General features: G+C 40.8%; 4 protein-coding genes and 2 long non-coding RNA genes across 10 annotated transcripts; 4 read left to right on the top strand and 2 right to left on the bottom strand.

Moving 5' to 3' along the window:
* Window positions 1–871: 871 nt before the first annotated feature.
* nek9 (NIMA related kinase 9) lies at window positions 872–11,263 on the top strand. The gene is made up of 23 exons (XM_088433563.1): window positions 872–1,321; window positions 3,353–3,530; window positions 3,603–3,658; window positions 3,743–3,813; window positions 3,889–3,994; window positions 4,964–5,095; window positions 5,178–5,288; window positions 5,394–5,458; window positions 5,548–5,598; window positions 5,678–5,870; window positions 6,313–6,457; window positions 6,528–6,728; window positions 6,855–6,901; window positions 6,983–7,144; window positions 7,470–7,578; window positions 7,669–7,830; window positions 7,919–8,086; window positions 8,162–8,221; window positions 8,312–8,499; window positions 8,631–8,786; window positions 9,587–9,691; window positions 9,762–9,815; window positions 9,924–11,263. Exons 1-23 carry the CDS (start codon window positions 1,136–1,138, stop codon window positions 10,104–10,106), a joined length of 2,889 nt encoding a protein of 962 aa, XP_088289689.1. The 5' UTR covers window positions 872–1,135; the 3' UTR covers window positions 10,107–11,263.
* LOC148412903 (uncharacterized) lies at window positions 7,412–11,538 on the bottom strand. Its single transcript, XR_015867811.1, has 2 exons — window positions 11,430–11,538; window positions 7,412–7,581 (listed from the first exon to the last, which is right to left on the bottom strand). It is a non-coding gene; the product is annotated as an uncharacterized LOC148412903 (long non-coding RNA).
* An 8-nt stretch (window positions 11,539–11,546) lies between these two features.
* On the top strand, window positions 11,547–12,538 carry acyp1 (acylphosphatase 1, erythrocyte (common) type). Its single transcript, XM_088433564.1, has 3 exons — window positions 11,547–11,645; window positions 11,805–11,886; window positions 12,158–12,538. Exons 1-3 carry the CDS (start codon window positions 11,557–11,559, stop codon window positions 12,371–12,373), a joined length of 387 nt encoding a protein of 128 aa, XP_088289690.1. The 5' UTR covers window positions 11,547–11,556; the 3' UTR covers window positions 12,374–12,538.
* A 761-nt stretch (window positions 12,539–13,299) lies between these two features.
* On the top strand, window positions 13,300–21,764 carry mlh3 (mutL homolog 3 (E. coli)). Of its 5 annotated transcripts, XM_088433081.1 has the most exons (14): window positions 13,302–15,730; window positions 16,823–16,924; window positions 17,015–17,094; window positions 17,203–17,307; window positions 18,258–18,327; window positions 18,409–18,477; window positions 18,574–18,682; window positions 19,192–19,351; window positions 19,453–19,476; window positions 19,690–19,768; window positions 19,858–20,009; window positions 20,084–20,151; window positions 20,674–20,758; window positions 21,626–21,764. In XM_088433081.1, the coding sequence occupies exons 1-14, from the start codon at window positions 13,525–13,527 to the stop codon at window positions 21,629–21,631; spliced, it is 3,315 nt and encodes a 1,104-aa protein (XP_088289207.1). In that variant the 5' UTR covers window positions 13,302–13,524; the 3' UTR covers window positions 21,632–21,764. The 5 variants fall into 5 exon arrangements, with proteins under 5 accessions (XP_088289206.1, XP_088289207.1, XP_088289208.1 ...); XM_088433080.1 differs by having other exon boundaries at window positions 13,300–15,730; window positions 18,258–18,477; XM_088433082.1 differs by lacking the exons at window positions 20,674–20,758; window positions 21,626–21,764 and having other exon boundaries at window positions 20,084–20,218.
* Window positions 21,218–23,446, bottom strand: LOC148412900 (uncharacterized). The gene is made up of 2 exons (XR_015867776.1): window positions 22,353–23,446; window positions 21,218–21,746 (listed from the first exon to the last, which is right to left on the bottom strand). It is a non-coding gene; the product is annotated as an uncharacterized LOC148412900 (long non-coding RNA).
* On the top strand, window positions 21,457–24,288 carry fosaa (Fos proto-oncogene, AP-1 transcription factor subunit a). Its single transcript, XM_088433085.1, has 5 exons — window positions 21,457–21,502; window positions 21,626–21,765; window positions 22,358–22,570; window positions 22,845–22,952; window positions 23,029–24,288. Exons 2-5 carry the CDS (start codon window positions 21,628–21,630, stop codon window positions 23,680–23,682), a joined length of 1,113 nt encoding a protein of 370 aa, XP_088289211.1. The 5' UTR covers window positions 21,457–21,502; window positions 21,626–21,627; the 3' UTR covers window positions 23,683–24,288.
* The last annotated feature ends 744 nt before the right edge of the window (window positions 24,289–25,032 follow it).

Here is a 25,032-nt window from a genome sequence, read left to right as displayed (position 1 = left end):
TCAAAGCAAAAAGTTCAAATACTGAATTTGAATATTCTGTGCCTCTATTTGTTGCTAAATCATGGCCTTGGTACCTGACCTTTGAATGTTCGTATCATGTCCAAATGGCACATTTCTTTCCATTTAAAACATAATGATGCTTTTGGGGAAGAAATTTGCTTCAAGGGTTGAATAAAGGGATGTAGTTATGAAGAAGATGCCATGCCAAGGAGCTTGTATTTTCATAATACCGTATTGTGAAATCTGAATAAAAATTGCACATCAGCATAGATAGTAAAGACAATACAGTACAGTATTTGAAAACGTGGGTGTCTTTCATAACATCCGTTCATGAAAATGCAAACATCAGAATCAACAAGAACAGCAGAATCTATATTTTTGTCAAATCACTTAAAACTATTGCTAATCCTCTGACTTGAAAATGAGTGTTTTAGTTAGTTAGTTAGTTAGTTAGTTAGTTAGTTAGTTAGTTAGTCAGTTAGTTAGTTAGTTAGTTCACCAGTGTAAATTGTACGCAAATCGGTATTTTTAGTACAGAGGGTAACCATAAAGGAAGCCCTCAAATGTAACTTCCGGTTTTACGAGTAAAATTGTCTTGTAGTCTTTTCGCCGAGTGTGAGGCACGCGTCAAATAGCTTTACAAGAGTCATCTTTAAATACATTCTCCTTCTTTCGGTGTAGTGAAAAGAAAAAAAAAGAAAAAAAACGTTGCCACGATTTAAAACATGGTGGCGCTGTCAATGACAAGCCAAATTAAACAGAGCGACTGCCTCAGAAGGAAATACATTTCTTTGACTTTCTTCGTAAAATACAACCCACGAACCTTGAAGGTCTTAGCTTTTACTTTGAAAGTTAAAATGAAGTTGGTCGAACTTGCTCTATCATATGCGTTGCTTGACACTTGTGCAACTTCAACGCATTTTTTCCCCTCTCGGTTGTTTTCCAACCAATATTGTGCATTTGACACGTTTATAAGACTCCGATTGGACTCGCTAAACTTTGTGATTTCTTGTAGCTGTCGGGCCGCGTGACATGTCTGTCTGGTGACGCTTTGAGGAAAGGAGTTCTCCGAAAGAGTTTTCGAGTCAGGCCTGTTTGTGTTCGTTCCCATCAGTGCAGCTGGTGGCTAACAGAAATGTCACTGGCCGAGTATGAGAGACATTTCGACTCGCTCAGTTCTGATTTGGCCAGCGGGTCTGTGCTTAGCGAGCGATCAGCGTCGGCCACGTTTAATGGCGAAGAGGAGAAGTTGCATTACATTCCCATCCGGATCCTCGGGAGGGGGGCGTTCGGTGAAGCGACTCTGTACAGAAGAACCGAGGTGAGCTCATCCCGTTCATTCCACTTCACTTTTCTTACTGAGTAACTATTGACTGGAGAAGAGTCACTTGTCAGCATGTTGCCAGGCAACAATAATCACGTTTTTCTTCCCCCCGTGATACCACGTCATATCCAAAGAATTTGGGGGAAAAAACACCTATTCTACCAAATCATGTAACCGAATACATTTTGATTGCTGTACTGCTCTTAAGTATCCTGCGTAACTTACTTTTGAAAGGTTTTGTATACTCTTTAGGGAGACACCTAACTTTTTGTGATAATTGATTAGTCTGTCGATTATTTTGTCAAATTATTGATAAATCTTATCAATACATTTTAGTTTTCATCCCTTTATTTTTATTTTTTGAAACTGAACGTTTCTTCAAATTGATATTGCAATACAGCAACATAAATAAAGTTTCAGTTACAGGTTTGGTCCAGAGCATCAGGAAAAATGGCAAAAATATTCCTTTTTTTGTTTTGGTTTTTTTCATAATTCCAATCTTCTCAAACCTGCTTACATAGAGTGGTTCTCAAATGGGTTAATGTGACTTTTTAACCGGGCTACTGTAGATATCAGCTAACAAGTTTATTGCTTTTTAATGCCGTCTCAGGAACGGTACATTTTTCTTTTCAAATTAAGAGCAAATTCATTTGAACATGAAACAACTTATTGCTTCATCTTTAAGGCTTAATAGTGTCAAACTCCAGTCCACAAGGGTCTGTGTCCTGCATGTTTTCCAAGTTTTTCTTTGCAACACCTCTCATTCAAATGCTCAGTATCATTATAATGTTCCTGCAGAGCTGCTAATAAGCTAATCATTATGTGTCGCGGTGAAAAAAGAGCCAAAGGTGAACTTCTCTATTTACCTGTCTATTTACGTTGCTATGGTCACGGGCTTTGGGCCTTGACCAAAAGAATGAGATCCCGGAAACAAGCGGAAATGTTTCCTTCGCAGGGTGTCCGGGCTCTCATGTAGAGATAGGGTGAGGAGCTCAGTCATCCGGGAGGCGCTCAGTTGAGTCGGTGCTCTTGCACGTTGAGAGGAGTCATCTGAGGTGGCTCGGGCATCTGGTTACAAATGATATCATACAATCTTTTTTATCAAGCTGTTGAATAAAATATGGCCAGGGATACCTCTCAGTTATAATTCAAAAGTTTATTAAATCAGATATAAATGGCACAACACTTTGTTTTAAGTATTTTTGCTCGTTCAAAAATTCTTTGCTTTAGTTAAGGTGTACATGGATGAAAAAAATTTTAGAAGGGATTCGTTATTGAAAAAAGGTTGAGAATCACTGCCAGAGGACTGCAGAAGGACAATATATACTCTTGAATGACTGAAATACCGAAGATTTGGACACTTTTAAACTGAATTAGGTCTCAAATTGATCAATTACTTATTTACTATATACATTATTATGGTTGTTGTTTACTTCAATAGTTGACTACTTGTCAATTGATTCATTAATTAATCATTGCCGCTCTAATGCTTTTAGTTAAACACATTTTCCCAGATCATGACTTGTTTATGACCCAAGTACTGTAATTTAATAGTCTAGGATTAGCTCCTTTTAAAATTGGAAGATTTTTTTAACACATCAACACATTACAATATAACACAAAGATTATGACTTTCAAACATGCATTTTTTTATACTAAAAGACAAATTAATTAATCTCCTTATTGCTGTAAATTAATGAACTATAAAGTAAAGTACTATGAAGTAAGAACTATAATTTAAGATCTCTGCTTCTAACAGCTTCTCCAGCAGCAGTTGATGAACAAATGGCCGACAGTGGTGAACGAGATGGTGGCGATAACAAGGATAACCAGAAAAGGCTGGCTAAATTAGACAGGTCCATATAATGGGAACTACTAAACTAAAGGAGAAGTTATCATGCTCAATTTGATTTTAATGGCACCATAAAGCAAATACTGTATCTGCACGGTAATAGGTAACTCATATGAGTCGAGATCGCTACTGATGATAAGCTTTATTTGCGGCTAAATCCATTTTTTGTTACCCAGGACAACTGTCTGGTGGTGTGGAAGGAGGTGGACCTGAATTCGCTCTCTGAACGCGAGCGCAGGGATGTCATGAATGAAATCAGCATACTGTCCATCCTGGAGCACAACAACATCATTGCCTATTTTAATCACTTCATGGATAAAAACACTCTGCTCATTGAACTGGAATATTGCAATGGTAAGAGATGCCAGTCGGCCGATTTGATTGACACAGAGTGTGATTGGAGGCTAAATGACATTGTCGCCACAGGGGGGAACCTTTATGACAAAATCGTTCAACGGAAAGGAAAACTTTTTCATGAGGAGGTGAGAGTAGATGAAATACAAAATCGTCCCTGCCCACATGCACATTTTTGAGCTCGCTCCTTATATTTTTTATATTTTCTACAGGTGGTTATTTGGTACCTTTACCAAATTGCGTCAGCCGTTGCCCACATTCACAAGGCCGGCATTTTACACAGGTGAGGTGCTCATATAACAACGGCTCCATCTGTTTGACTTGTTTAACTGTCTATCGTCACACGTTTCCCCCGTAGGGATATCAAAACTCTCAACATTTTCTTGACCAAGACTGACCTCATCAAGCTTGGTGATTATGGTCTTGCAAAGAAGCTCGGCTCAGAGTTTTCAATGGCTGAAACGGTATGCGTTCATTTATCCCTCAGGAATTATAGTTCTTTTTTCTGCTTTTTATTCTTTATTGTAGGCGCAGGTCCATATAAATAACAGACAAAATAGAAAATAAATGAAATCAAAACAGCACAGTAGCACATATGAAACTTTATATAGTGGATTGCACTAATGCATTCTTGCCTAGAGGTAAATTCTATAGCAGTACTTTTATATTTTATGTTGCTTTTGTAATAATGTCTTTGTCATCCATCCAGTCCTCAGATAAAATATGACCTAGATATTTCATTTCCTCACATACATCAACAAGGCTGCTGGATAAATAAAATGTTGGGATTCAGGAACACTTCTAGCTATCTTTATGTGACTTTTTTGTGCTATACTGTATATGATATCATGATTTATGCCATAGCGAGATTCAGCACTATATGGGCTAAGAAGGACCAGACATACTATGGTATTACCCACAACACAACCTTTATTAGTCTCTTTCAACTGTATTAATTAATCATCCGTATTGAATATTAAATAAAATATATATTTGGGATGAACAGAGTTCCCAGTTTTATGTGGCATTTTGCCACTTAATGTTTTTTTTAATGATATTTTATATGCCAGCATCATTCAAAATTTGCTTCTCCTTCATCAATTTGCCTTTAAGAAGGATTGAAACTACTTCACCAGCCTCCACATCAGATCACTACTTTAATCCACATGAGTTTTACAATTGATGTTAAGCTTGAAAAGTTGCCTGACTTTTTTTCCCAATATTATTAGAAACTGAACAGTTGTCATAAGCACATGGCTCACATGGAGGGTGTTGCTAGGGTACTGTTTCTTGTGCCAGGTCATCTAGGGTTTTGTCAGAGTGATGTAAAGTACTTTTTTGGTGTGGATTCACATCAAGAAGTGACACAAAAAAGCAAACGTGCATTACATGGCTTTTGTGTAGTTCTAACATACTTCTCCTTTTTTGTCCAGTGTGTGGGAACTCCATATTACATGTCTCCGGAATTGTGCCAGGGAGCCAAGTACAATTTCAAATCTGACATCTGGGCCATGGGCTGTGTGCTTTTTGAAGTCTTAACGCTTACAAGAACATTTGATGCTACGGTAGGACTTACTTGCATTTATTGAAAAGCTTTACCAATATCATTGTGTAGATTTTGACCAGTTGCAGTTTGTGTCTTTGCAGAATGCTTTGAATCTTTGTGTAAAAATAGTTCAGGGAAACTGGACGATGGACGTGAACCGTGATGTTTATGGAGCTGGATTAATCAAGCTGGTCTATGAATGCCTCGATCAAGTGTGTGGTTTGTTTAAAAAATTGGCCATACTAAATTAGCGGGTCAAAATGCCTCATTTTCTTTGATGTAACAACCTTTATTTTTGTGATCATTTTCTATGTTAGGATCCTGCAAAGAGACCAACGGCAGAGCAAATTCTAGACCAGCCCGTCCTCTCGTGTTGCCGACTGTAAGTGAGAGTCCTGTTTTATGTTAAAAGATACATTGAGATGAAAATGATTTGAAAGAGTAGTCTAAAACTTGTCCGTACTCTGGCAGGGAGCTTGCCGAGCGAGTTGCCATGCTGAATTCAGCAATGAAGAAACCAAAGTAAGCTTAGTTTTTTTTCGGTTATCTCCTTACTATCATCCTACATCATAGTATCCAATCGATTGTTCTCTCTCCATAGGCTTAGTACAGCGACTGAGACCCCGGTTGCTGTGGTGACCACACGATCAAGGGAGGTGTATTTCTGGGGCGGAGGCAAATTCACACCCCAAAAACTGGACACCTTTAAAGGGGGCAGCAGTGCCCAACATGTGTGCGCTGGAGAGAGCCATTTTGCAGTGGTGACAGTGGAAAAAGAACTCTACACTTGGGCAGTAAGTTTTAAAAATACAGTGAGTACCTTTTTATCATTGGGAAGATGTATTCTAAAACCTGCCATATAGAGAGAACACCTAAAAACATTTTTTAATTGTTTTACTGCAGTAAAATGTGCTTTTGGAGGTATTAAATGTACACCGAAAATACTGTTTACTGCTGGTTGGCCAAAAACGGGAAGTATCTTATTAACTGAAACAGAGTACCATCACATACACACGGAACATACAACAATATGGAGCGACCCAAATAGGCCTCAATGTTGCCCAGCATGCTGTGGCATATTGTGGTTCTACACTGGTGGAGCAAAAATTTAAGTTCAGACTTGTGTCCTGTAGAAGCCCTTAAAAAAATATTACCAAGATGTAAACGATATAATGGGGGTGTGTGTATGAACTGCAACTGCAACACTCATTCATGTACACAAACTGTGTTCCTCAGAATGTTCAAGGCGGTGCCAAAATGGTGGGCCAACTGGGGCACGGGGATCAAGCTTCCTACCGGCAGCCCAAAAGAGTTGAGAAGCTCCAGGGGAAGGCCATTCGACAGGTGGAATGCGGTACCGACTTCACTGTCTGCGTCACCGGTGAGCCCACAATTAAACGTATACTACAAATGAACACCCCGTCTTATATCTAAGCATCTCTGCACTGCAGACGAGGACCAAATGTACACATTCGGGTCAGACTATTACGGTTGCATCGGTGTGGAGGGGGTCATGGGAACGCAGATCCTGGAGCCGGTGCTACTGGAGTTTTTCGAGGAACGACCAGTGCGTCAGGTTTCTTGCGGGGACAACCATGTGGTGGTGCTCACCCACAGTGGAGACATCTTTTCTTGGGGTTGCGGAGAGAATGGTATGTACTCGGGATGCCCTTACATTTCCACTGAAATGTATTTTTGTAATTGTCATTTCACCCAGTAGAGGGAGACAGAAGCCTCTTTGAAAAACAACATTTAAACTTGCAATCTTCCATCTCTAGGGCGTCTAGGCTTGGAATGTGAAGATGACTTTTCTTCTCCGATGCAAGTAAGATTTGTTCCTGACACCAGTGTATTCCGGGCTGTAATTGCTCCCAGGATAAACCTTTACATTTAATGTTTTCCTAAGGTGGAGCTCCCCAAAGGCGCCACCATTTCGTCTGTGTCGTGTAGTAGTGATGGAACCTTCTTCTTGACAGACACAGGCAAAGTCCTAGCATGTGGGAACAATGAATTCAACAAACTTGGTCTGAACCAGGAATTCTCTGGTCTCAAAAACCACCCTGGAGAGGTACATACTGGCTTGCAAAAAATGAGATATAATTATTAAAGGTGTGCCAAAAAATCAATACACAAAAGAATCAAGATTGACATTTATCACCATTCAGAATCAATATAAAATGTCACAAAAAAGACGTTTTTTTTTTAATTACACAAATCGGCTTCCGTGTAACCCCATCGAACGCGCACTGCAACAACATCATCGCATTACACGCCAATGGCTTGCTTCCAAGGCCATCTTCAAAGTATACACACCAAATAATAAAGTACATGAACGTCAATGCAGCAGTCATGCACTTTTATTTTCTTAATCTTTTTTTCCTTTCACATGTCAGGGTTACCAGGGCATCCCATACATCACAACACTGACTTTGGCCAAGCAGCTTTCACGCTTCAAGATCCAGACTATAGCTCCTGGAAGAAACCATACAGCTGCCATTGATGGTACTGCAAAGGAAAAAAAAACAGATTCTAATTTGTTTTGAGACACTGTTACTCACTTGTTAAATCCTTAAATCTAAATCAATTTCGCAGAACGTGGTCGCCTTCTTACATTTGGGTGTAACAAGTATGGCCAACTGGGTGTCAAAGACTTTAAGAAACACCAAGGTGTGCAAGTCCTGGTTGGACCTTTTGGGGGAAAGATTGTCACCAAAGTTTCATGTGGGGATGGCTTCACAATCGCAGCCACCGAGGGTAAGGGCACACATACCAGTTTCAATGTTACCAATTTGAAGCAAGTGAAAAGGTTCTTTTTTCTTTATCTATTCGTTTATTTTTGCAGACAATCAGATCTTTGCATGGGGAAATGCAGGTAATGGGCGACTTGGAATGCCTGCTGACAAAGGATTTGGATCTGAGGTTTGTCCTGCCATGCCAAGGCCTATTTTTGGATCACTCCACCACGTACCAGACCTTTCTTGCCGTGGCTGGCATACCATTATCATCATGGGTTAGTTAGTCATTTCATTCGATTGAATGGCTTTTCTAGCTGTCTCTCTGATTGGCCCATTTTGTGTCTTTGCAGAAAAAGTGCTCAACTCCAAGACTATTCGCTCAAACAGCAGTGGATTGTCAGTTGGGAGTGGTAAATATTCTTTGGTGCCTTTAGTTCTCTCTTTAACTTTGCTTAGCAGTCGAACATATTTATACTTGTTTGTTTGTGTGTCAATTGTAGGGATTGGACAGGATGGCTCGATTGCCACAGTGGATCTGGAAATGGAGCCTGGTTCGGAGACAGAGTGTCAGGACAGGGGCCTCGGGGGCACGGTGGAGGTTGATCTTGATGCTTGCAACTTGGAAACGCCAATGATGTCCATGGCAAATCAGACCGGAGACAGTTCGTGTCCTCTCTGGCTCAGAAAAGTTAGTCTACTATCCAAAACAAGCTTCAAATTTTGTGTGACCCTTCTTTCTGGTTTCTGCTAAAGTCCCGTACTGTATAAATGCTTATCAGATATAAATAAGGAACATTGCATTATTTGTGTCCAACGCAGGAACTTGAGGATGCTGAGTTTATTCCAATGCCTAAGGAGTCAGAGCTTCCTCCTGACCAGCTTTCATCTTTCTCTGAGAGGACCACTTTGCCATATGATGAGCTGAAGGATCTAAAGGCTGTCGCAGCAGCTGTCAGCAGTGAACATGACCTATCGGTAATGTTAATACCCGTGTTTTAGAATCTCTTTGTCTGTTGATCATTTTCTCCAAATTAAAGGGATACTAAACTTATTCTGTCATTTTCAGTAGTATAAAGTATTATTATGTCTATAATTTGATTACTAAATACTTTTTAACATGTAATTAATACCTTTTAAAATGAGGGTACGTTCAAAATGTTGCCAAATATTTAAATTGTTTTTTGTTTCCTGCTTTTCTCACAAGGAATTTAATTTTTAACACGTTCAAAATGTCTTTGTGATGAGAGAAATGCTGGCAAAAGTCTGTTGAGCTCTGTTGACATTTTGGCAACTTCTGGAGAAATTTGGGCAAATGTTGGCAACCTTGAACGAACCTTTGCAGACACTTGCCAAAGTTCACTCCTCAGTGGAACAGGGGCTTTAAATTTTGAAAGTAATCCTAGAATACTCTTAAAAAGTCCATATTTGGTTGCGGTGTAAACATAGTAAAAATGACCTACTTACTTAGAATATTTTATTTTATTCTCTTCTAAAAATACATTTTGCTTTCCACTTTTTTTTGGACTGGAACGTTTTAAGAGTAAAATGTACTCTATGAAATTTTGTGTTGGCAGAAGAAAAAAAAAAGTTTGCCATTTTGTTTGCAAATGCAGTGTCCAAAAACCATATTACAAACATCCATCCCGTTTGTCTCAAGAAAAAGTATACAGTGCCACTTTTGGCACTCCAACTTGCTCAATCCTGCAAACTGCAATAGTATACTTATTTTCCATTTGGAGATATCAAGATGAGCTTTGTTGGTCGTTTTTACACAGACAACCCGAACAAGTGATGACAAACTAAATGGGCTGGTGGAGTCAGGCGTCTGCAACCAAGGGGACTCAATCACATGCTGCAGAGCAAGTAGCGAGGTTGCACAGGTAATGCAGCAGCCGGCTCCAGGGGGTGCCAAGACGTTCGACTTGTTTACAGAATCAGTTTCTTTCACAGCTGAGAGACATGGTCATTCAGCAAGAGTTGAGGATCCAGATGCTGGAGAAGCAGGTTAGACAACAGCCTTTTCTTCTAGCCAAAGAGATGTTTTGCACCGCATTAGCCGTGGTTGCACTCCATCCCCTTTTTTGTTTGTTTTATTTCTGATCACTGTTGTAGGTCAGTGACCAGAAAATAGACAACGAGAGATTGTTAGCAGCATTCAACCGCTTGTCACTACTGGAAGCTAGGTGTGACAATAACGGCAACCATTGTGGAGGTCCTGAGGATGGAGGAGGAGGAGGAGGTCGGGCATCTGGATTCACACAACATGGGGGCAGACCTGCAGGGTCCAGCTTGTGAGGCCCAGCCTGCTCAGTGGGAGTTATGACTAAACTCTGCATTTTAGGAGTCCATCAGGTTGGTTAATGTGAGAATAGGAAGCTCCATTGCAGTGGAAACGGCTGCCTCACATATCTTAACAAGTTTCATGTGCCATTACATACAGTATTTAAAAGCACCAAGTTGCATCCTTATTTTATTGCATATGCGCAATTGTTCTCATGCAAATGTTGCGCACCGGCTTTCTACAGACTGAAATGTTGGCTGGGTTCAACATGAGACGTCAGGCAATCTTAGTGTTATTCCATCCACAATGTGAATATGAAGTCCTTGTTTTACTGGTGATCATTGTTTACTTTTAGTGACGTCACCATGGGGCTTTAGTGCTTGCATCTTGACGGTTATGATTCAACAGGCTAAACAAAACATTTTAAAACCTTTTCAGTGGAAATGTGGGGCCTTGAATCAGATTGGTGAGTGTGTTTGTTTACGCTTAGACAAAAAAAAAAAAAACTCAAGACGATTTCCAAAAAACCTTGTGTAGGGGGAGTGCGTGGGTCGAGGAAGAAAAATTACATATCAGTGTAGAACTCGAACCAGGGCCTTGGCAGAGAACTGCGCTCACACTTGAGTGTACTTGTTTGCTTGTCAATAGCGAAAAAGAAAGTGGTAAGTTGCCACTTTCACAATGCCTAAAGTTGTGTGTAACACCTTCACACTGTGTCATCTGTTCATAGGGGGATTTTAACCCAGGGATTTTAACTTTGTTTTTACCACAATGTTTTAAGAGGTATATCCTTCAAAAAATGAATATTTGAAACCTAATCCCTCATGCAAATATAGGCTTTCAAAATGTGCATGTATTGTTTGCTTTTTTTATAAATCCTTCGGTGAAACTACTGACAGGGTAACGGTAGACAATTTCTCTTATTCTCCCTTCATGTGTGGCTGCCTCAGTCTGCCATTATGACACAAACACTTGAATGTTTTATCAGAATAGGGGAAGTTTTTTTGGATTTTGTTTTGCCATTTGACACCTGAAATGTTCTTTTTTGCTTTGTTTGTTAAAGCAACCTTGTATTTTGTTTGACTTTAGTCTGTTCTTTGTCGCATAAACTCACGAGATATTGTTTGTTATGTTCAATTGCAACTTTTGGTCAATAAACTGTCCGATGTGATATGCGATTTCTTCCACAATACAGTGTCTTAAGCATTTGAAACCAAAAAAAAAAAAAAAAAAATGTAAACACCCTGTTTGTGTCTTACGGGATATCTGCTTGACAGGGTTAAAATACAGACCTGTCTTCTAGTGTATGTAAAATACATAAACACTACTAAACTCACTGGTCTCGCGTGTGGTCATGATGCAAATGAGGTACAAATATCCAGTTTTACCATTTAGATTAAAGCGGATCGGTTCTACGTGGTCTCACTCACGATTGTTGCGAGGAAAACATGCGTCGCTTTATTTATGCGTCATGTGTCGTCACTTCCGGAAGCAGATTTGCCGCAAACAATCCTTGATCGTCTTCAATTGAAGTCCAATCGAATAACTTTGAGGTGAATATTAACATTGCCGCACAAAGATCATAAATGTGTATACATTCCCCTTAAAGACTTGTTTGGGTTTTAGATGACGAAGCATGTTAACATCTCGTTGAAGTATCACTCATGGTTACAAAAGTGTTAATGGCATGTTACTTGTTTTTCCATGTGCAGCATGTCAGACGGAGAATTAATTTCTGTGGATTACGAAGTATTTGGAAGAGTGCAAGGGGTATTTTTCCGGAAATATACACAGGTACGTTTTACGTTCTGCACTGCATGAGATTCGCCTTATGACGTTTCGCCATGAGAATAAACATTTATTTAGCTCAACAGCCAGTTTTCCATGTACATCTCGTATGATTCAAATGATCATCATCGTTATCAGGCTACTACAAAGTTTTCTGATGAGAATCGGACTTGGAGATCCCTGATCAAACATGTATTTGGTTTATTCTGAAGTACAGTACTTTAAATGGTGTCAGATGTGTGTTTACTTGTTTGTTTGTATGTTTTGAATGTTGCAGGCCCAGGGCAAGAAACTTGGCCTTGTAGGTTGGGTCCAAAACACAAGTGCAGGAACTGTGCAAGGGCAACTCCAGGGCCCACGCCGAAAGGTGACAGAAATGCAACAATGGCTCAAATCTACAGGGAGTCCCAAATCACAGATAACCAAAGCAGAGTTCAAGAACGAGAAAAAAGTTGACAACCTCGAACACTCGTCTTTTGACATTGTAAAATGACATGCATGTTATTAGCCTACCAGCACTAATTTATTTTGTCTGTCCTTCATAATATTTGTTGTAATGAATTAGCTGATATGCATTATAAAATAATGCATATATGTAAAATATTCCTTAACATCTACACTGTCTCTAAATGCTTTCATAAATAAAACATAAAAGACAGTTTGTTTTTTTAGTCCTCAATTTAAACTGTTAACCCTTCAGATCTTGAGCTATATGAACATTTTTCTTGTACCTTTGCTGACATTTACATAAATGGCTACAAATCAGTGGCATGACCAAGGTCGCGGGTTTGAATGTAACACATTCAATGGAATAAGCTGTTCTTCTTTTCCTTCATTAAAACATTCAGGTGTATATAAAATATAATAGATGTGTTATATACAGCATATACAGTATTTTTATTGAATTAAAGTTCAAAATTCTATTTCACATCATTTCCCCATGATAAATAATATTTAGATTCAGTTCACAGAATAAACCGAAGAATAATATTTAAATAAAGTTCATGGAATAAAACCTATATATGTAAATATGTATATATGTATGCTAAATGAGTGCATTAGCCTTTTAAAATATAACCACTGCTTCACAGAAATTAAGTGTTGCAAATATATATATATTTTTTTTAGCATTTTCTTGCATTTTAACATGATTTCTGATATTTCTAGTGAGAAATTGACTTAACTAAACAAAACGTTTCACTTACTGGTTAGAAATATCGGTACCCTAAATTAATATTAAACTAATATTTAACAAGACATTAAATCACTAAACGTACTAAAATATGCTTATATTTCACCGTGGAAAGTTATATGGAAGGTGTTACATGCTAAAGGGTCCTATGCGATATTTGCTTTGTGTGTAGTACACATCCATTGCAGTAGAGGTCGCGCTAGGATGGAAAGGCCATTGTTTCCTTCAACAAAACTAAATGTCAGTAGCTTCCGGTATAAACAGTTTTACGTTGAGTGATACCGTCAACCGATGTTTTGGGAGTTGTTTTGTCTTTCTCTTCAGTTACACATTTTTTCGTTTGTTGTTGTTTTTTTTTTTTTTTAGTCTAACGTGATTATTCGCGGTCACAATATGAGGTCTGGAACTGAGGGAGTTGAAATGCCATCTGCCCAAATGAGTGTTCACCCGTTATGATTAAATGTCTGTCAGAAGAGGTTCGGGTGAAACTTCGCTCCGGTGTCGCCGTCCCTTCACTTCAACAATGCGTCGAGGAGCTCATCCTCAACAGCCTCGACGCCGGGGCGACATGTGTGGGCGTCCGAATGGACCTGGAGGCGTACAAGGTGCAGGTAATCGACAACGGCGCAGGGATGAGCGCAGAGGACATGGAGTGTGTGGGAAACAGATACTACACTAGCAAATGTCATTCACTGAGCGACTTGGACGAACTCCGGTATTATGGCTTCAGGGGTGAGGCAATCGCAAGTGTAGTTGTTTTAGCCACGCTGGTAGAAATTTCATCCCGAGCCAAAAACTCAGGCAGGACGCTTGTTAGGCTCTTCAAGAATGGCAAAGGGATGGATGTATTTGAAAAGGACATTTGTCGACCAACTCCTGGAACCACAGTTACCATTTGCAACTTGTTCCACAACATGCCTGTGCGAAGGAAAAGGATGGACCTTGTCTTGGAGGGTGAGCGGGTCAGACACCGGGTGGAGGCCATCTCTCTGATGCACCCCTCTGTGTCCTTCACCTTGAAGAACGATTGCACGGGCGCAATGATTGTGCAGCTCCCCAAAGCTAGGGACACCTACCACAGGTTTATCCAGATCCACAGCCTGGCACGTGCTCAGAAGCTGAGGGAGATCCAGCACACTCATGCCCAGTTTAAGGTGACCGGTTATATCGGCAGAGAGGGCCACTACAATTCTAGCTTGCAGTACTTGTATGTGAACGGCAGACTGCTTCTAAAGACGCGCATACACACACTGCTGAACTCACTTCTACGTAGACTTAGCAGTCCAACTCAGAGGAATGACAGTCCAGAAAAGCCGTCTGCCGTCAGGAGCCCCAAGCAGAAACGCTGCCAAGACCTCCATGGAATATATGTCATTAATATTAAATGTCCCTATTTGGAGTATGATATTAGTCTTGAGCCTGCCAAAACCCTAATAGAATTTAAAGACTGGGATGGCGTTTTGCTGTGCATAGAAGAGGCCGTAAAAGCGTTCATGTGCAGGGAGAACTTGGTGCTCTCCCAAGATGACTTGCAAGATGAATCGCCAAGGTTGTTTAAAGTTGACAGTGTGGCGCAAGAAGGCAACAGTGCTGACCAGAGTATTCATACGGCCTCCATTTGTACATCGATGCCGACACTAGCATCACACGCAGTTCATCGTAAAAACAAGACTCACATTGTGCTAGAAACTGAAAATGAAGGACACGTTGATCACATGAGACCGGACCTTGTGAATGATGTTGCGCAAGAGACAGAGGCTACATTTAGTAAAGCTGTGGTCATTGAAAGAGAGGTCAGGTTATCTCAAACAACAACAAACGTCCATTTGTCAAACAATCAATCAACACCTGTTCCCCAGAATGCAGCGGAAGAGGAAAAGACTTTCAGAAAAATCCGTGTGTCCTGTCCTTTCATTCACAAATGTCTGCAAGAGAGTCCCCGCAACACCAGGACAACATTTCATCAGCAGCATTCAAAACACAAAATCTCCCTTGACACACATGATGGATCTTCACTACCAACCGTTTTTCACGCCGTGCCCTCAAAGATTCCCAAAGTGGTAGCCAAGGAGTCAGGTTCACTTGACGAGTTCAGAAGGATTTATGGAAAATCTGTGGAAACAAAGGTCACCTCACTGGAGAATCAGATGAATGCTCGACTACTTCCAAAAAGCTTTGGAGAGGATGCCCAGAATGGTGGTGTCTCCCAGAAGCAGCCGCTGAAAAGTGATGTCAAAATGGACAGACAAGATGGTCCCCAAAACTCAGCTGTTGGCTTGGGATTCACCAAGCTAAAACTCACTTCAGATAAACAATCTTTAGCTAGAAAGCTTAACAACCTGAAACAAAAAGAGAAAAAAGACGCTGAACCATCTAGTTTCGCTTCTCGGCCTAATTCCAGTCTCATTCATAACAAAGACTTTCAGGACGACATAAACAATGCCTGTGAGACGGACATGAGTGCTGAGCCCAGCGATGAAGGGCAGACATCAACGTCTACTGACTGGCTCCATCACTTCGATTCAGAAACGGGAAAAACGGTGTACGTCAACAAAGTAACTGGGCTGAGCAAATACGACGAACCACCAATGGAAGAAACGCAGGCCCGCTGTACATCTGATATCACCAACATGGCTGTTAGCGTTGTCTCGGAAACAGGTGAGTCACAAGTGGTCGTTAGTTGCTCCAGCTTCTTAAATGGCATTTTGACCATACTCCTCGGGGTATGTGAAGACATTTTGATGGGGGTTTACGAGGTTTGAAGTGTTTCTGCAAGTATCAGCACAATGATTTTTAATGCGTGACAAGAACACATTTTGCCTTTGAAATTAACTCATTCAATCCCAAAGACTTTTTTTTTAACATTTTTTTTAAAGAGTCTGGAAATTCAATCCTAGGTACTTATCTATACATTTTCAAGCATTTAACTAAAGGAGGGTCTGATAATAAATTGAGTTATCAATCACTTCAGTACCTAAAAACCTATAGCGATTGATAACGTCATAAGTACGTAAGTAATTGATTATTTAGGTAATAGGTACTAAAGTAATCAATAACTCTCTAATTGATTGCAAAAGTAATGATTACTATGGATACTTACGTACTGTAGTAACTATTACTTTAGGTACTAAAGTAATTTTTACTTAAATCCATAACGCAATCGGCTCCTTAAGTACTAAAGTAATTCATACTTGATTGATTAGTGTGACATTTCTAGACCCTTCTTCAGCCAAACACTTGAAACTTTTTGAAAACATAAAAAGCTTGGATTGATCTATGAACTCTTAAAATGTAAAGAAAAATATGTCTATGGGATTGAGTTAAAAGGAAGCAAGTTTTTTTTTTGCTAAAATGTGAATCATTTACAAAATGTTGCATACCTTTATTTCAAGTTTTATATCGATGCACATCGTCATTAGTAATTCACTTTTTGGGCAGATCAGCCATAAATAAAACTGATGATTTTATATGATCAATCTTCAGGACTTTCTAGGGGAAAAAGAAAGCACGCCAAAATGTGCTCCAAAATGTAATAAATCAGAGATAGATGGCACAGCTCTGTGTTTTATGACTTCTTTTTTTTTTCTTCATCCAAAAATGATTTGCACTAGTTAGGGGGTACTTGGCTGGAAAAACATTTCGCAGAGATATGTCGTTTAAAAAAGGTTGAGAACCACTCCATAATCCCACTGTATCCCACTGTCATACTGTACAAGTTCTTTATTATTGTTTTACTGTATTTTCTTTTAGGGATGGAGTATAGATGTTACCCGTTTCAGACTGAGCTCGTGCTGCCCTTTTTGCCTAAAGCCAGTGGTGAAAAAGTGATCAGTGCGGGGCCAGATGACACAGGTACTGTACCACTGAAGGATCTGAACAAAGGGCCAGTACTCAAGTACTGTACAGTACAAAATTACGTAAGTGTGCTGTTTTTCACGCCAGGTGACAATGTTGAGACCAGTAACTCGCTCTCGTCTTTGTACTCAAAATGGAACAACCCAGTGTTTGTACGTCCTCCAGAGGTAAAGTGGTTTCTGGTTCTTCTTTGTGATTGGCCTATTAAGTACAGCCATTGTACAAATTCACATTTCATGTATGCTTTTATTTATGGTGGCGCCATGTGATGAAAGGTGGGTGTGGACATCTCAAGTGGGCAAGCTGGTGGGCTTGCTGTAAAGATCCACAACGTCCTTTTTCCGTACCGCTTCTCGAAGGACATGATACACTCGATGAAGGTATGGCTCACCAAGGAAGCTATTTTACAGCAGATACTTTATAGTTCTCAGGGGGTTTAAAATGCCTGTTATTCTTTGTGAAAATACACTTTGTGTTGTTGGAGGTTGATTCTGGCAAACCCAAATGTTCTTTACGGTAATATTCATTATTATCAATGAATATTTAATATTGTTTCTTGATTATGATTTTAACAAAATGCATTTGTTTTTTATCCCTCTCAGGTGGTGGCCATTTTGCATCACTGTCGACAGAAAATGAAAACCAATCACGATTTAACTTGCAAACATCAAATGACCTACTGCAACTCAGATAGGAGGTGAACCTTAATTGGTTGTTACCTGAACCCAATGCAACTGTGATGTCATTCTCTGTCGACAAAGTAATAAAATGGCCGCCCTCTGAGATGGATGAAAACCGTATCCTCCTTAATTCATATTCCACATATAAAATATCAATCAAAATGCTGTGTTGAAACCAATGGGGACATATTGAACACATTAACTCATTCACTACCAGCCATTCTCCATAAATTTAAATAAATAGAAAGAGAGATACATGACAAATACAGTACCTAGGTTAGAATGACTCTTCAAAGATATGTAAAAATACATCTTTGAGATTGAACGAGTTCATGCAAAGACAGGTTTTCGGTTGATTTCCCCTATAATATGTGGTAACACTGCTTACCTTTTGCGTGTGACACTCTAGTGCTTCAGTTTTAGTCCAACTCTGGCTGTTGCATGGTAATGGCAGATCTTGGATCCCATTTGTCCAATTTTGGTACCAGAAATCCTGTATGGGTGGCTATTATGTAAATTACCATGGTATTTGCTGGACTGAAAAGTTGAAATAACATAAAATAGATTAGCACCATAGAGACAAAGGTGTGATTTTAGTTTTGAGTTCCCTTTAAATTATTCCAACAAGCATTTTCATTTACATTTTGCAGGTGATCAACCAAGTTGATAATAAGTTTCTTGCGTGCCTTATCAATACAACTGATGAGACCGAAACTGAAGGTGCGGATGCTTATTTTAGCTTGGTCTTCTTTTTTGGTGTTGATGTTTTTCATCTTTTATTCATTGTATTTCAATCAACAGGGAATCTTTTAGTACTGTTGGACCAACACGCTGCACATGAAAGAGTGCGTCTTGAAAATCTAATAGCAGGTACTGGATAGCAAGACGAACAATGCAGCATACAGTGGGTATTAGTTAAGAGATCCTATTCCAATGCTGCAATCAAAGCACAGTGTACAATTGCAGATTCCTTTGAAGACGATCCAAATGTACCCGGCGAAAAACGTCTGTGTTCATCCACTATCTTGCCACCTTTGCATATCTGTGTGACAGAAGAGGAACAGAGGCTGCTCAGGTGAATATTATGCTAGAATTTTTTTTTGTTGCATTCATAATACCTATGCTGCCTCAAAAGTCTGAACAAGATATTCTGATTATTGTTGCATTTGGGGAATATGAATTCAGCATAAGATTGCATCCATGCCTGGGACGCCTATTGTGTTACTTGCTCTTGACAGAAAAAGAATTCCTAGTGACTTGCAAACATCATGTGATCAAATCCAGAAAACAGGTGAGCAGTGATTGGTGGTTTGCTGAGTCTTGAGCAACTCTGATGTCATTTTCAGTTGAGAGCAAGTGGCAAAAAACGGCACCCGCAAGATGGCCAAAAATAAGTGGATTTTGCCATGGATTTTGGATTTTGAAAATGATTATTTTCTCTATACTGTTTAAAAAAGATTTTTTTTGTGTGATTACAGCCTGCTTGAAAATTCTTTTGATTCCAACTCACACTGACTGGGCAGTTGTGTCTTTGCTACATGGGAACTCAGTTTGTAACAAGCAACTTTTGGTGTCCTCAACCAGGTCTTGTCAGGTCCATTTGAGGAGCCTAGGCCTGGAAGTGACATTCACGCAGAAGCAGGATGACCAGGTGCTCGTAGGCAAGGTTCCTGTCTGCTTTGTGGAAAAAGAAAATAACGAGCTTCGGCGCAAAAGACCATCTGTTATCAAGCGTGTTGTTGAGGTGCGTACTCGGGTGGTTAAAATGAAATTACTCTTAATCAGCAACTCTCACCATCGTGTGTACTTTCCCCCCCCCATTTCCTGCCTGCGCCCATATATCAGGATTACCTTCAAGAGCAAATGGAGGTAATATTGAAGTATCCATGCTTTGGTTAAATGGTAAAAGGTACTGTAAATTTTCAAGGTTGAGCTGTTCACTCTAATTTTGTTTTCCTTATTCTGTTAACACTTTGTTCAGTTAATTGTGAACCATCTAGTTACAAGGGTGTGCAGACTTGTGCAACCACTGTATTTGAATAGGGATGTGTAGACTTTGATGTGCCCTCTTCTTTGTGTTAGCTACTCCGCTCAACCGGTAGAGTGAAAGGAACTCTACCGCTAACGGTGCTGAAAGTGCTCGCCTCGCTAGCCTGCCACGGTAAAGTCAAATGACTCCGTCATCATCCTCCTCCCCATCATCATTTGGCTTCCAGCGTCAGTTTGGAAAAGCGCTACCCATTCCAACAGGCGCCATCAAATTCAACGACAGCCTCAATCGAGACGAGTGCCGCAGCTTGGTTGCGTCCCTGTCGTCCTGCCAGCTGCCCTTCCAGTGCGCCCACGGCCGCCCGTCCATCGCGCCGCTCGTCGATGTCCTCCATTTGGAGCCCAACCAGAAGGTAGTGGAATTGCACGATTGAAAAATGCGTCTGCCAGACACTTGACGATGACGAAGCATTTTTGCCCCCCGCAGGAACCTCAGAAGCCTAACCTTGGAAAGTTACGACGCATGTATAAAGCTTGGGTACTGTTTGGTAATAGGTAATTTTCTGGCAAATTCATGAAATTATTAGTTATTATTTAAATAAAAGAATCTGTATAAATGAAAGGCTGGCTTTGTTGAACTGTCTCTTAGTGCATCATCTTTAGCTGACAGTTATTTTGCCATTTGCTGTCTACTTGGTACTTGTTCTGTGAATTGGGTCATGTGACGTTTACAAACTGAGCCATGATTGGCCGTTACCCAGCAGCAACTGTGATGTCAATTTCAGCCAATAGCAAGTGGCAAAATGGCCACCCCCGAGATGGATACAAAGTGGTAGATTTTGCTCCTAGGTCCAAATTCCATCCATCCATTTTCTTGAGCCACTTATCCTCACAAGGGTTGCAGGCTTGCTGGTGCCTATCCCAGCTGACTTCGGGCAGTGCGGCGGGGACACCCTGAACTGGTGGCCAGCCAATTGAAAGGCACACAGAGACGAACAACCATTCATGCACCCAATCACACCTTAGGACTATTTAGTATGTCCAATACACCTGCCATGCATGTTTTTTGGAATGTAGGAGGAAGCCAGAGTGCCCGGAGAGAACCCACACAGGCTCAAAACATGGCAGGAGTGTGACAACCACTGCACCATCGAGCCGCCCGGTTCGTATTCCGCAAATGGAATATAAAATCAGAATGCTGTGTTTTCACTAATGGGGCCACAAATAACATTACTGTAAAGCAAATGTTGACTTTACTACCCCTTTAATAATACCAACCTTGTTAATTTTCTGACGCCACTACTCAACTCATTATTTTCTAACATGTCACCACTCACACCTTGCCTCCAAAAACCATGAAATGTAAGATTGATTCGACAGAGAACGAACCCAGCAGCCTGTCTGTCCTTGTGGAGGAGGAGGATGCGCGTGTCCTCCAGTCACGTGACTCCTTCGTCGTCACGTTTTTCCTCACCTCATTTCCAATCTTATGACGTCTCGCGTATTCTTCATTCTTCACAAGATAACACATAGATTAACAAATAATACGTGATTGTTTTTGTTCAGAACGTAGCGTGGGAAACGTGCGGATTGAATGGAAAAATGCACTCGTTGACATTGCTGAGGAAATATATTGTCACGTGTGTATTAATAACTCATCACCCCGACCCCATAAAAACTGGCGTTTACAATTAAAATTGACAATACCGTACTGCATACATCACATAATTACAGAATTACGATAAATCAATTAAGATCAAACGTCAGCGTTAAAAACATGCGCCTTTGTTTGCTCTTGGTCGAACTCCCCACCCGCACTTCCGACAATGGTACAGTCCTTGTTCATTCATAAAATTGTAGCAGAGCTCTAAAGGAGGGGCTTGCATCCAGCTCGTCCAGTTACCAGGTAGACTTTATACCTGGACGACTGCACCTCGGCAGGCTCCCACTAAGCCTCTTCTTCATCTATTTTCTGGAAATTATTAAGTCGATTCTTTGTGTGTGTGTTTCTTCGTTATGCTTCGTAAAGAGATGACTCCTGACGTGGAAGCAGTGTCTCCCACCTGCCGGGCGGACTCTCCCGCCGGGACAAGGTGCCAGGAGACGGCCGAGGAGGCGAACTCTCCTGCCTCCTCCGCATCCTCCTCTTCCTCCGGGGGAAATTCAAAGGTATGAATGAATAACAATGATGATTTGAAAGCGTTCAACGCGCACTCGTGTTAAATCTAAGGACCGCAAATTCTGTTTGAATTATTTCATTTTTGAACCATTGTTATATTCGTTTTGTTTTTTGTTGTTGTTGTTTTTTTAATTATTAGAACGCAAAGTGGATTGAGTCGTGGTTTTCGTTCCTCATTTTTATTTTTTATTTTTTTGATGCGTGCTTCCAAGCTGTGGGCCAGATGCGAGCGTGTCGATGCAGAGGTTCATTGAGAAAAATAAATCCATTCAGGAGACTCCACAGCATCCCTGCGTCAGCGCTTACGTCACCAGCAATGATAAAGTCAAATATTGATCGGGGGAGAGGGCTATTTCTGTTTGGCTACATGTCAAGGAACACTTAGTCCTTCACAAATAACACCATCATTTCATTAGTGATTATTTGCATTCATGTTTCCAATCGGATCGTCTCTGCAGGCGTTTTAAACCAACGTCTATATTTCCTTTTCCTTCCGTTTACACTGTTAGATCCATGAAAACATGAATTCCAAAGGGATTAAAAAACATATATTGAATATTTCAATTCATTTTTTCACCTCAGGATGTCTGCCGAGACTCCGCGTTTGTTCCCACTGTGACTGCAATCTCCTCTAGTCCTGATTTCCAGTGGATGGTCCAGCCTACAATCATTACATCTGTCTCGCCGTCTCCGGGTTGCGAACGAGCCAATGAGCCGCAGCGCTCTCGCCAGGCAACACCCAAAGAGAGCAGGAATAAGGGAAAGAATGCAGCGAGAAAGGCGAAAGCGGAGCAGGTACGGGGTTAACTCACAGCATGCAATGCACATTTCCAGGCAACGGATATAGCTCATGCGCAGCGATCGTGCTTCTTTATAGGCACTCCATTTATATTCAGGTCACAGCAAGTCTGCAACAATGGCCTATTTTTAGATGCGTGGCCACACAACATGCTTAGTGCGGTCCTCCAGAGGCTGCATTAATTGGCAGTGAGATGTATAGCAGACATCTGGGGATGAGAGGGGCTGGATTCTTGGAGGTTCTCACTCAATCGTTTCTTCCTTTCGCCAGCTGTCTCCGGAGGAGGAGGAGAAGAAGAGGATCAGGAGGGAGAGGAATAAAATGGCTGCTGCCAAGTGCCGCAACCGACGAAGGGAACTGACGGATACGCTGCAAGCCGTAAGTAAACAAGGGGCGCCTTTGCTCAGCTGTCGTTCGCACCCGCTCATGTGTGGATGTGGTTGCTCCCCAAAAGGAAACGGACAAGCTGGAGGAGGAAAAAGCATCCTTGGAGACAGAAATCGCCAACCTCCTCAAAGAGAAGAAGCGTCTGGAATTCATCCTGGCCACGCATAAACCGCTGTGCCAAATGTCAGAGAGCATGGAGGAGTCCGTCGGATCCCCAGGAATCCCACCCAGTCCGGAGGACGATCGGCTCCCGGACGACGGCGTTCAGGAAGCTCCCTCGGTCCAAGACATGGAGATCCCCAGCGATCCGTCCACCGCCATTTCTGGGAACTCCAACATTCTGCTGTGTGCCAGCGCCGAAATAAACATCTGCGATCTGGAGCCCTCTCTGGACATTAAGGAGGGGCTGCTGGACACCATGCTGCCCTCTTTAGAGGACAAGCCACCTACGGAGACGGCCCGGTCCGTTCCGGACATCGACTTGAGCGGCTCCCTGGGGGTCTCAGACTGGGAGACCCTATACAAGTCCGTCTCCAGTGACCTGGAGCCCCTCAGTACACCCGTGGTGACTTCCACCCCTACCTGCAGCAGCTACCTGTCCGTCTTCACCTTCTCCTGTCCCGAGCTGGACTTGCTCACAGAGGGACTGGACAGCCATAAAGGAGTAGGAAAAGCTGAATCAGTCGATCACCTCAACTCCCCAACTTTGCTGGCCCTATAAAGGACGGTGATGCGTTTGTGTTTTTTTTTTTTTTTTGGTCAAACTCCTGCAGGTTCTGGACTTGGGAAACAAGAAGCGAGCAAGTCGCATTATGTGTATGTGCTTTGAGGATGACTACGTTCAAGAAAGGCACACAATGTGACGATGTAGCATGGCGTTCACTTTGACACAAGCGAGCTCTCCATTTAAATGCATGCGGAGAAGTTTCCAGATGATTTTCAAAACGTATACACTGTACAGTCTATCTATCAGTACGATCTGTGACTAGATCTCTAGGATGTATTGTGGAATTTTACGTGTCAGTATGGTTTTGTGTTTTGGTGTCTGTTAGATGATTGCTATTAATGATGTAATTACACACATGTTCATCCATACTTACCTCGATGTCATTGACTGTGGTTTTGACCTCATTGTCGAGAAAGTTTTCCATGAAAACATCCAGTGCTATAAACTAAACAGTATATACAGTATACGTATATATCTATATATCTCAAGATGTAACCTATGATTTATTTTTCTACCTGTCAGATTTCGTTAAAGGATGAAACAATTGAGCATTGAGTGCTTATTTATGCTGCTGAATAATAATAAAATAAATAAGAGTCACTTGGTGTATACATTACTTCATAGATGTGTCCAAATCATATAAATCTGCTCTTTACTGTCCCTAAAACAGTGAGACTAATCTAATCTAAACCATCTCATTCACCATACTACGCTAACTGATTTGCACACTTGCACCAAGGTTAAGCTGACACTAAACTTATTTAGCCATTTTAATCACTAAAATCCTAGTATTTTTTGTAATTAATTTGATGGGTAACATTTTCACGCACCATTAATACCTTTAAAAACACATTTTGCCACTTGCTGTCAACTAAAAAGGACATCACATGTACTCAGGGCGTAGGTAACCACTCACGGCACAGTTTGTGAAAGTCACATGACCAAACCCGGGGAAAAAGAAGCGCTGTGATTGGTCTTTGCTTAAGCCTTGAGCACATGCGATGTCATTTTTAGTCTGCCGCAAATGGCAAAATCTGCTTTGAAAGGTAATGGTTGTACACAAAAAAATGTACCAAAGTTATGAAAAGTATTCATAATAATGCATGGTAGTGTGCAATACTTTAACGTTTTACCTAAATTTGTATGTATGTATGTATGTATGTATGTATGTATGTATGTATGTATGTATGTATGTATGTATGTATGCATTTTAAATACTTATTTATTATAAAACTAGAAGTATAGATTCAACTTTGAAACGAGTCATGAACAAAATACATTGTTTGAAAAAAAAACAAGTAACATAACCATCCGAGCAAAAAGGTTGAAACTAACTAACGAAGA

This window comes from Hippichthys cyanospilos, chromosome 14 (genome assembly GCF_059441005.1).
Source record: "Hippichthys cyanospilos isolate Australia breed blue-spotted pipefish chromosome 14, RoL_Hcya_1.0, whole genome shotgun sequence".
NCBI lineage: Eukaryota > Metazoa > Chordata > Actinopteri > Syngnathiformes > Syngnathidae > Hippichthys > Hippichthys cyanospilos.
This window is presented reverse-complemented; position numbering and strand designations above follow the sequence as displayed.

Bases quoted from the DNA above. Each gene is read 5' to 3' on its own strand.
- nek9 (XM_088433563.1), top strand. From the start codon at position 1,136: ATGTCACTGGCCGAGTATGAGAGACATTTCGACTCGCTCAGTTCTGAT. The intron at 7,579-7,668 runs GTACTGCAAAGG...TCAATTTCGCAG, and splicing joins CCATACAGCTGCCATTGATG to AACGTGGTCGCCTTCTTACA. The intron at 9,816-9,923 runs GTTAGACAACAG...TCACTGTTGTAG, and splicing joins TCCAGATGCTGGAGAAGCAG to GTCAGTGACCAGAAAATAGA.
- acyp1 (XM_088433564.1), top strand. From the start codon at position 11,557: ATGCGTCATGTGTCGTCACTTCCGGAAGCAGATTTGCCGCAAACAATC. The intron at 11,646-11,804 runs GTGAATATTAAC...TTCCATGTGCAG, and splicing joins TCCAATCGAATAACTTTGAG to CATGTCAGACGGAGAATTAA. The intron at 11,887-12,157 runs GTACGTTTTACG...TGAATGTTGCAG, and splicing joins TTTTCCGGAAATATACACAG to GCCCAGGGCAAGAAACTTGG.
- mlh3 (XM_088433080.1), top strand. From the start codon at position 13,525: ATGATTAAATGTCTGTCAGAAGAGGTTCGGGTGAAACTTCGCTCCGGT. The intron at 18,683-19,191 runs GTGAATATTATG...GTCCTCAACCAG, and splicing joins GAGGAACAGAGGCTGCTCAG to GTCTTGTCAGGTCCATTTGA. The intron at 20,010-20,083 runs GTAGTGGAATTG...TGCCCCCCGCAG, and splicing joins ATTTGGAGCCCAACCAGAAG to GAACCTCAGAAGCCTAACCT.
- fosaa (XM_088433085.1), top strand. From the start codon at position 21,628: ATGACTCCTGACGTGGAAGCAGTGTCTCCCACCTGCCGGGCGGACTCT. The intron at 22,571-22,844 runs GTACGGGGTTAA...TCCTTTCGCCAG, and splicing joins GAAAGGCGAAAGCGGAGCAG to CTGTCTCCGGAGGAGGAGGA. The intron at 22,953-23,028 runs GTAAGTAAACAA...GCTCCCCAAAAG, and splicing joins TGACGGATACGCTGCAAGCC to GAAACGGACAAGCTGGAGGA.